Genomic DNA, 10,990 nt, shown 5'->3' with positions numbered 1-10,990 from the left:
CGGGATACTTATAAGATACTACCATGATTTTTTCAGATTTTTTGGTCCAAAAATAAATTAGGCCAAAAACCGGCCTTACCGACCCTCCCCCTTTGGTCGTTGAATTCTTAGTTTTATTTTTAGGAATTCTGCACATGCTTTTAGGGGATTTCGAAATTTAAAAAAATAATTACAAACATTTCGTAAGATTCCTGGGAAAATTCTTATGATTTTTTTTAGTTTGAAAAATTGATGAACAAAGATTTCGAATATTTTTAAAAGATTCCAAAATTGTTAAAAAAGAAGTTGGAAGGTTCTGAGAGAGTGTTCGTAAATTTTCCTTAATTTTTGCAGATTTAAACAAACAAATTTGAAGCTTTTAAAATGTTTCTAAAAAGATTTTAAGAGGATAAACAAATTTTCTTAAGATTCCTGGGAAAACTGATAATGATTCAAATATTTCAAAACATTTTGAGAATGAATCTCCAAGATTTTAAGCGAATTTTTAAAATTTCGCAGCATTTCTTTTTAAATTTTAAGAAAAATTTAAATTGTTTTAAAAGATTTTTGTAAGGTTAAAAGTAATTTAAAAATTTGTAATGATTTCAAAACATTAAAAACAAAATGAAGATTTTAAAAAGCTTCAAAATGCTAAACAAGATTTGTTAAGATTCCTGGGAAAATCTTTAAAATTCCCGAAATTATAAAATATACGAAAATTTTAAATTTCCAAATTAGAAAATTTCCGAACCTAAGATCAAAATATTGTTTAAATGATAAATAAAAATATGTTCATCAAATAAAAGTAACTGTATTTTATTTATTTGTTCATTATTTAACAATTATTGAATTGTTTAGATTCGGAAATTTACTATTAGAGAATTTCTCTGTTTGACAGTTTTACAGTGAGGAATATTTTATAATGTCGAACAAAGCCCTGGAAGGTTAAAATGCAAATTTTTAAATTTTGAAAGATTATTAAAAGTTCTAGGAATAATTCGAGTCAGTTTGAACGATATTCAGGTACTTTTGATAAGATTACAAATATTTTAAAACTTAGAAATATTTTGGAAACTTATAAAACGTTTTTAAATTGCTTGCAAACTTCTAAAAGTCCTAAATATCTTAGGTATGTTAAGCTGACGTAACCACATCTTCGAATCCAGTTAAAACCTATCTCATAATTAAGGGCTCATTTAATGTTAATTTAATGCCCTATTGCCAAATTTAATGTTCCACTATTTTTTTAGAAAACCGGGGGTTACGCTAGCTTAACGTTAAGCTGACGGAACCCCACGAGGAATAAACGAGTTCTCTCCTATCACATAATTAAAGGCTCATTTAATGCTCTCCGAAACCACGAAAAATTATTTTCCAAAAGCCACCCCTAATACTGAAAAATCACCCTTAATAAAAATTATGCACAGATTGTAAATCTGACCATACTATAATTAAGGGCTCATTTAATGCTCATTTAATGTCCTATAGCCAAATTTAATGCTTCACTATTTTTTTCAAACCGGGGACTACGTCAGCTTACCGTTAAGCCAGCGTACCGCCTGGTCTTTAATAATAAATGAGTACTTAATTATTCTCTAAATTCGAACCAGTAAGAGACGTAGATAAAATTAAAATCTGTAAGGATTTTCGCTGAAAATGATTAAAATCTCTATAAATGAAATTTAGACAGTATGCACTATGCGGTATTTAAAAAAGTAAGGAGTCAATACTTGCTTTTTTGTGGTTTTGAAGAGCATTAAATGAGCCCTTAATTATTTGATAGGACAGAACTTGATTTAACGTTTATTTCACATGGAGCTAGCGTAACCCCCGGTTTAAAAAAAAATAGTGGAGCATTAAATTTGGCAATGGGGCATTAAGTGAGCATTAAATGGGCCCTTAATTATGAGATAGGTTTCAACTCGATTCGAAGATGTAGTTACCTCAGCTTAACACACCTAAATATCTTTTAAACTGACTTAGATTTTTCATAAAATTTAGTAAAATCCTGCACATAAAAAAATTTTCTTCATACATATCTAAATATATTTTCGATACATCTGAAATCTTAAAAAATCTTTTTGAATTTTCTCAAGATCCTCAGATCTTAAAATATAATTTTAGTGCGAACTTATGTGTTAGAAAACCTAAATAAATAAGTATTTATTCAAAATTTGTATATTGTAATAAAAATTATTTTCTCGCTCAATTTGAAAAACTACGCGCACGATTTTCGATTCTAGTAGAATGAAAGGTTTCCTTTTTCCGGTCATCTTCCTTTAGAAGTTATTCAAATGTTGGTTTTGTTTTAGGCAAAGAAAATTATACACCGATTACTATCTCCCATGGGCCATAAATATCGGAAAGAACTCAAAATTTCTTCTGGGAATCTACTTTGAAGAGCGGTGGGAGCAAAAATTAGAAGATTTTCACAAGGAAATGAATATAAGACCTCTTACGTATAGCGAAAAACCTTGAAACCTTTTTTGTTAAGGTCATGTAATAATTACCCGATTCCTATTTTAGCGACATTTTTTTCTAAATTTAACAATTTACGTCTACACGAATTGAGATATCGAGTTCCTAATTTTGGAAAATTAATTTAAAAGGCGCTAAAGAAAGTTTGTTTTAAATTTGTTTTAAATTTGTTTTCTCTTTTGACTACAAAGTCTTCTTTTACATTCTCATTCATGAGAGTGTAATATATTCGTCTACAAAGTATCTAAATGAAAATTTCAATTTCGCCTAAAATTGGAAATTTATATAATTTTCAAAATTTTGAAAACCTTCAGAAAAATAGAAAAAAAAAATTTCTACTAAAAGATTAAGCAATTTTATTTAAACTCGTCACTCGATATCAAATATATTTAGAAACTATATCAGTTAAATTTTGCGATTAGACAAAAATACAAAAAGTTAGAGCTTTTTCAAAATTCGAATAACAATTGTTTGAGTTTTAGATATTTTTGTCAAATTTTCTGGTATACGTTAAAAAGGCTTGCAAATTATCCTATGACATTTTTAAATTCGATAAAACTTCAAAAAGTTATATGCTTTTCAAGATTTTGACAATTTTCAAAAAAAAAGGAAAAAAAAGAGTTTCGTAATCAGAATGTAATCGTCAAACCCGTAGGTGCTTCGAGAACCTTCTTTAAAACCAAATCGAAAAAATTGCAGTTATAAAAGTTTATGTGCTTAGTTGAAAATTCAACTTTTTGGTTGAGAATTATTGAATTTTATTGAAAAACTCATCTTTTTTTAGTAATAAATTGATCTTTTTGTTTTTAAACTTCTTCTTTTTTAGTTGAAAATTCAACTTTCTGGTTCAGAATTCTTGAATTTTGTTAAAATGTTCGTTTTCCGGTAGAAAATTAAATTTTCTTGTTTGAAAATTCATCTTTTTGTTTAAAAATTTAATAACTAAGTTTTAAAGCTGGACTATTTTCTTCAAAATTAAAAGAATTCTTTCTTATCAGTTAAACTTTTAATTTTTTTTTGAAAATTCATCTTTTTAGGAAAAAATTTAACATCTACGTTCTTCAATCGAACTGCTTGCTTACAAATGAACAAAAAAATTCTTTCTTAAAAACTTAACTTGCTGGTTAAGAATTATTGAATTTTATTGTACTAAAAAGAACTGCGTTCTCAAAAATGAATTTTTTGTTTAAGGATTTCAAATTTGTGTAAAAAATTCATCTCTCTGCTTAGTAATTCATCTGCTTTGTTTAAAATTATATTTTTTATTTTGAAAAATTACTTTAGTAATTGAAAACTTATCAATTTCATTTTTGGTCGAAAATGGTTCTTTTTTAAGCAAAATTCATCTTTTTATCAAAATTGAACTCTTGTCAAAAAATAATTTTTTTTGTTGAAAATTAATCTAGTTTGGTTCGAGAGTTTACGTATTTTGTTGGAAATTTGTCGTTTTTTTAATAAAAATTATCTTTTTTTATCAATATTTAATTTTTTTATTTGGTTATTGAACTATTTTCTATAGAAAATTCGTCATTTTGGCTTGAAAGTTTACTAATTTAGTTAAAAAATTCAACTATTTAATAGAAAATTCTTTTTTTTTTATAATTTAAAATCATTTTCAAATTAAAAGTTTAACTATTCCATTTTTGGTTAAAACTTTACATTTCTTAGTTTAAAAATTCAATAATACCCGGATTAACTGTCACATAAAATTCAATTAGGCACATTTCAACACTTACTCTGAAAATCACTCTTTTGTATAAATTGTTTAATTATTACTGAATGTTATTATTCACCACGCGGGTCACATAGACAATACAGACATAATGGCAACTTGTCTCGCTATAAACAAAAAAAAATCAGTATAAACGTAAAATCGGGATTTATACAAAGACTATGTTACATTCGACAGGAGGGCTCAAAAATTGCCAAAAATTGGTAACGTAGTTTGTGGATGATCCCTAAGTTAGGAATCTTGTAAGTAGTATATGATCTTAAGTAATTGCTCTTTAGCTTAATTGCCTTATATGGTTATTACACAACTTGTTATTTATTGCAAAAGTCAAAAAGATCACACTTTATAACAATTTTTATTGATTATAACACTGGAAATATGAAGAATATAATTTTCGATGAAATATGATAATTCATGTTACAAATTTGGATTATGGTAGCTATAGACCTACGAGTTTTTTGATAAAAATTGATAGACTAGTGATTTAAAAATGCACGCGGTTCCAGGACAATAAAATAATGTCGATATGGTAAGAGTTTACAGACTGGGTTACAGTTTAGCTAATAACAAATGCGCATTTATACAGCAACTAATTATATCAACAAAATAGATATCAACGTATTCTAAATTATGTACTTTTGCTTAAATATCTGATATTTTAGATTCATTTTCGACGAGTTAATGATATCCACGAAATTGATTGTCTCCTTTGTCCTCCTTTGAAAGAAACGCTTTCGTAATCGGATTTCCCGATGTGCGAACCAAATATTCTTGGCTTATGGAAAAGTTATATTAACATCTCTTATTTCGATATGATAACTCGACCGATTTTCTATCGATCCACCCGATTGCACTTTTTGGTGGCCCATAAATATTTCCCATATTCTATTTTTCTTAATATTTATTTAACCGAAAATCGTGTGACCGAATCTCAGTTTTACATAATTTCTAGTTCTTCTGGAATACTATTTTAGATCATTTTTGTCTTACTGAACTGTCCTTTTACATCATTTTTATTTTGTCCATTTGCTATTTTTCCTAATTATAATTTTTCGTCATTTTTATTCGTCCAAATCGTTTTAACTTGAATTTCATTTTTCAACAAAATAATATTTCCTGTATAAAATTAATGGCACGAAATTCAAATCGGGCAATCCAAGTCTCTACTTTCAATTTCTGATTGGCTGATTTGCATTTCGCACAACTATTTCTGTGTGGTTGCAATTTTGATGAAAAATGACTTTTCTGTTACATGATCATTAGGAAGAATAAAAATTATGAAAAATCGAAATTTGGATGACACTTACTCAAAAATTCATCTCTTTGGTAGAACATCATTTTTTGTTCATAAAAATTTAAATAATCTATTTTTGGTGGCAAAGTTATCTTTTTGAATTGGAAATTCGTCTTTGTCGGTTCTTTTTTGGTTTAAACTTCAGCTATTTCAGTATAAGATTCATTATTTTAGATGACAAATCATTTCTTAATTTGAAATAGTAACTATTGTTTTAAAATTCTTTTTTTAACGGAAAATGTAAATATACCAATTGAATTTTCAATCATTGTAGTTAAAGATTCATATATTTGATTAAACATTTCCTTTCTTTGCAGAAATTAATCTTCCTGGTTGAGAATTAATCATTTGTTGTTAAAAACTCAATTATTCTATTTGAAGATTCATAATTTTAGTTGAAAATTCATCTGTTTGGCTTAAAATCCAATTATTCGAGTTGAAGATTGATAAGATTCATCACTTTGTTTGAAAATCTTAATATTTTTTTTACTTAGAATGTAATTATTACAGATGAATATGCAATATTTTTAGTCTAAAATTCATCTCTTTAGTTAAACAATAAAATTATTCTATTTTTGGTTGAGAATTTATCGTTTTTATTTGAAAATTCATGTATTTTGTTAGAAATTCTTTTTTTTTTTTTTTTTTTTTGAGAAATTAATATTCCTGGTTGAAAATCCATATTGTTAGTTAAAAAATCAAATATTTCAGTTGAAGATGAGATTTTTACAGGAATCTGCACTGAATATTATATATAAGAAGATAGTATAAAAATTCGTTTGAATTATTATTCAAATTCATGGATTTTAGAGACAAATTCAGGAAATGATTGATTATGTTTTTGATATTATTTAATTAATCAATGGTGCTATTATATTGACGAATATTTTTTGTCAAAGCTTTTTAAATTATACATATTAATTGAATCCTTCGAAACTGAAAAAAACGTTATTTATAATATACTCCTGAAACTATATAAATATTCTGAGTCGATCATTTAAAAAAAAAAGTGAAATATTTTAATGGCTCCATACCTTGCAAAATTATACCCGAGAAATCTGGAATTGCCAGGCAACTTTTTTTTTCCATGATTTGAGTAGACACTGTAAATTCGAAAATATAAAAATGACAGCAAATGGTATTTCGGAGGAATAAAACTAACAAATCGGATAAATAAAAATTTACCTATTAATAAATAAAATTGTTTTTCGGTCATATGAATATCGGTAAAATAAGCATTAGGATCAATTTTTTTGCGGAATATTCATGCGTCTCCATTTTTTGATATCTACGACTCGTGATTTGGAATCCAGACAAGCAAGATTGCTTTAGGCAAAGAAAAACATTCTAAGAGAAATACTAACAATTTTCAGCAAATTATTGCAACAGAGTCAAAATGATTAGACAGCTAATAAAGCTACATTATTTTAAAAATTGTTTACATTAATAGCCGTCTTCCATTTTTACCTGCCTTGATTCCATTTATTTTTATTCTGCAAAATTTACAAGATACTTCCAATACATGCAGTTCCGTTAATTCGTTTGCGCTCTAAACGACTAAAACGGTTAGTCGAAATTTGTAGGATGTCACAAGCTATACTGCAGCATTTTTTACGTGTCGATGTCGAATAACAATTTACAGAGGTCCACTTAAACACGTACTTTAGATTACACATTTTTTATCGTTACAAAGTTGCCTTATTTTATTTTTATCGGTAATAGTAAGATTGGGGACTCGTAAAAATTCAATATGACTTACTAGAATTTTGAATGCGTAATTATAGTATACATCTTGAAGAAAACGAAGATATGTGAATTGAGGATTCAAAAAGATCCTTGCCGAAAGCGAGCGACGATTTCAAAATTAATTTTAAACAACGTCTAGGGATTTTGATTTAGTCTAACAACACGAATTTCTACAGTCTAAGACTGTTTGATTCCTATCGTCGAAGCTCGCTTCCGTTGATCGACCGAAGTAAAGAACATTGACTTTTCACTTTGAAAGAAGAGCTCTTTCTTAAAAAAATAGTTTCAACTAATTTATACAAAGCAAGAAATATTGATTGAATTAAACAAAAAAGAGGTATATTTTGATATTTTCGGATTTATAATGATTATTAGGTCATAATAATCTTCGATGATTTAAGCTCTTGAGTTTACACTTGTTTAGAATTCTTTTGTTTTGACATTTTTATTCCGTACTCCCAAAATTTGAATCAGTGGGATTTTAATAATTTTCAGTGAAAATTTTTACTGATTTGATTCAGAGATTCATTTCTTATTAATTCAAATTTAGAGAGTTTTAAAAATTGACATTTTCATAATTGATTCTTCATAACAATTGGACACAAATAAATTTGTAATAAAAAATAAATAAAATCTATTGGCCACTCAATTTTATCGTTTCTTCCTGGGTTTCATAAATTTTTTTCCGTCAGTAATTTTTAAGATTCAAGCCCTTAAATGTGAACCATTTTAAAATTTCAATATTAAAGCCTGAATTAAAAAGTGCAACATTTAAAGTAGAATAACTTTAAACTTTAGAAAATTAAAAAAAAAAAAAATGGAAATTGAACAATTTTAAATTTGAAGCTTTCTGTGTGTATAATATTCCAAATTATATAATTTTCAATTGAATATTCAAGATTGTTGATTTAAAAGAAGGTTTAAAATTTTAATAATTTCAAAATCGAACAATTGGTTATTAAATAATATATATTGAGAAAACGTTTTTAATTCTTATTAAAAACATTACTAATTTTAAACTTAAAGCGTTCAAAACTAAATGATTTGGAACTTGTAGTGCTTATTACTACATTTTATGTATTTACAAATTTAACATATGGCTTTAAAAATGGTACACATTTAAAATAGAAAAGTTTGAAACTTTAGAGGCTTAAAAAACCAAAAATTTCGAATTTTGTTTACCGTTCTCTCCAGTTTTGTTATGTTTCCAAAAAAGTGAACGTGTGTTCTTTATCTGTTAATATGAATTAAAGCGTTTAAATTTTAATAAAGTATTTTTGGAGTAATTTCTAAAATTGGTGTATTTAAACAATATTTAATTGAATATCGCGAATTAATCGTATTTTCTAAATCACATAGACATTATATAGATTCAAATATTTCTCAAGTTTTTGTTTTATTGGTTAAACAATTATTTAAATGTAATACCTAGCAGTATGAAGCTCTAAAATAGTATTTTTTAAACTAATTTTGCAAAAAATTTTAATTAGTTTTTTAATTCTTCTTTTTTCTAACTTACTGCTAATTGTTATTTATGTTAGTTTATTGTTCCTTACAAAATATTGCGGACTAATGGTATTCAGAAAATACGATAAATAAATCCAATGGCGCTACAAACTTTGCATAAAATAATAATTGTTTTAACAATTAAAAATTACTTAACATGTACATAAAAATGTTTACTTTATCAATTCATCAGGATCTATGAAAAAATGTAAAAAATTGATTTGTATAATAAGGCCAATGTTCCGCAAGACACGATTTCATTGGATGATTTTTGGGGTGCTATAAAAAGGGCTTAGTGGCATATAAATTGAAAATTAATTACGGATTCGCATTCTTTTAAGAGTTTCCATGTGATATTGAAAGAAACGCATAAAATTTATTATATATTGGACATTTTGAATCGAATTTACAAAAAATTTGTTCGTCCTCCAACATTATTTATATAGGGATTTCAAGGGAGACTGCTAATTAATAGATTTAAAAATCCCTGTTCACTTTTTTTGGGAACCTGCTAAAAATACATGGGAAAGCGGTACTGTCTCCCGACTTAAATGATTTTTTTTGTGGACAAATCAATTTTTAGCCCACACTGTTTATTCGATACGGATGATTAAAAATTTTTTGTAAGATTTGTGTTTGGATGTTTTATAAATTTTGTATTTAACAAACAAAATTGACACTTTTTTATCCTTCCAGAAGAACCATTTTTTATATGATTTTCAGATTTATAAACCAAACCATATCTTGTGGTTGAACTGTTTGGAAATAAATTCCAGTGGGTAAACATAATTAAAAAGTGGTTTAATTACAAATTAATGAATAAAAGGTATTTTTCGGTATTGGTAATGTTTAGCTTATTCAAATCCAGAGTCTTGTAGAAAATTCAGAGTTTGGCTATTTTTCAGCGATTACGCTCAATTGTTGTTCACAGAATCGACAAATAATGTCTTTCCGATGACTCTTTGCTGTGATGATTTCCAAATTGATAATTATTAATCATGTAAACAATGTTAATAAGCAGAAAGAGTATTATAGTGAACAGTCATCGAAAAGATGATATTAGTCGATATAACATTGGATTTGTACATTAATTTGTTTATAACAAGATATACAGTTTTTTGAAATTATTCTCACTCACTGGAGATGATGTCTTGATAGTTTCAGAGCAGATATAAAACCTTGTTTGATAAATCTGCAAATCTTAAGGGAAATTGTACTTATGAAAAGTAAAAAAAAGTAAATTATATCGTTAAATAAAAATCAAAAAATTTTTTTACCATAAATCCAAACACACAAATCTTTTCGAAATTTAAATATCTTTTGTAAAAAAAACGTCCAAATCGAATAAACAGCATATAGGCTAAAAGTTTATTTGTCCAGAGAAATTTTTTTGCCCCGCTGTGCGGTAATCGGAAGACCAGAGTTCGATTCCCATCGAAGCGACAGAGGATCTTTTTTCTTAGAGAAAATTTTCGAATATTGAATGAAAGAGATCTTTTCCCAGAGTGTTATTAAAATTCTTATTCGTTATCTTAATGTAAATCTTAGTCTTAGAAGAAGGAGGTTAACCTAGTTGAGCATAATTTGGTGGCTAGAGCATCCTGCCGGGCTCGATGAGAGGAAGGATGCTTCTTAGCTGATTGTAATCGATTTGGTCCACGCTGCTCGAGCGAACGATACTTCAATCGAAGCCCAATCTTTTCAGGAAGAGACAGATTTCCTCGAAGGTGGGCCTTTCCTCGGCGTGCTTGCTCCAGCACTTGGTCATCATGTGATAAAGGTCCCTGGAGCAGCAGGGAGGCTGCGGAAGTATCCGAGGTTGACTCTTCTCAACGGTTCCACTGTGGTACCACTTGCTGCAATTTTCCAGGACCTGCTCAGAAGTTAAATCTGAGTAGGGCATGTCCTTGCAACAAGTTAGGATCTCCCAAACCGTGATAGCGTAGGACCAAACGTCAGCTTGACAACTTTGCTTTCCCTGTAAAAAATTCCAAATTCATTTGAAAGATAACAAAGTGACATAAAAAATAAACAACACAAAAAATGACAGTTATTCCATTGACCCAACAGACATTTTTTTGTTTGTTTCATTATTCCTCTTTGAGAAAATTGTGGTAAGTCCCCCCAATTTTAAGTGAATGGTAAGTTAAGGCTAATTACAGAGGGATTAGCTTATTAAGCACTGTAAGTAAAATATATTCAAAAATAGTTATTCGTAGGGTAATGAAAATAACAGAAACAAAGATTTGGGAAGT

At 27.6% G+C, this 10,990-nt stretch overlaps 2 protein-coding genes across 2 annotated transcripts in view; one reads left to right on the top strand and one right to left on the bottom strand.

Moving 5' to 3' along the window:
- LOC117169565 (UDP-sugar transporter UST74c-like) overlaps window positions 1-2,577 on the top strand; it is a 16,634-nt gene extending 14,057 nt beyond the window's left edge. Inside the window, exon 5 of the mRNA XM_033355995.1 lies at window positions 2,292-2,577. Coding sequence (XP_033211886.1) covers window positions 2,292-2,457 — 166 coding nt within the window. The 3' untranslated portion in view covers window positions 2,458-2,577. The remainder of the gene's footprint in view (window positions 1-2,291) is intronic.
- A 6,191-nt stretch (window positions 2,578-8,768) lies between these two features.
- Window positions 8,769-10,990, bottom strand: part of LOC117169380 (discoidin domain-containing receptor 2-like) — a 294,163-nt gene continuing 291,941 nt past the window's right edge. Inside the window, exon 15 of the mRNA XM_033355738.1 lies at window positions 8,769-10,713. Coding sequence (XP_033211629.1) covers window positions 10,417-10,713 — 297 coding nt within the window. The 3' untranslated portion in view covers window positions 8,769-10,416. The remainder of the gene's footprint in view (window positions 10,714-10,990) is intronic.

Source organism: Belonocnema kinseyi, chromosome 3, assembly GCF_010883055.1.
Source record: "Belonocnema kinseyi isolate 2016_QV_RU_SX_M_011 chromosome 3, B_treatae_v1, whole genome shotgun sequence".
Lineage (NCBI taxonomy): Eukaryota > Metazoa > Arthropoda > Insecta > Hymenoptera > Cynipidae > Belonocnema > Belonocnema kinseyi.
The sequence above is the reverse complement of the archived record's forward strand: the minus strand, read 5'-3'. Positions and strand labels throughout refer to the sequence as shown.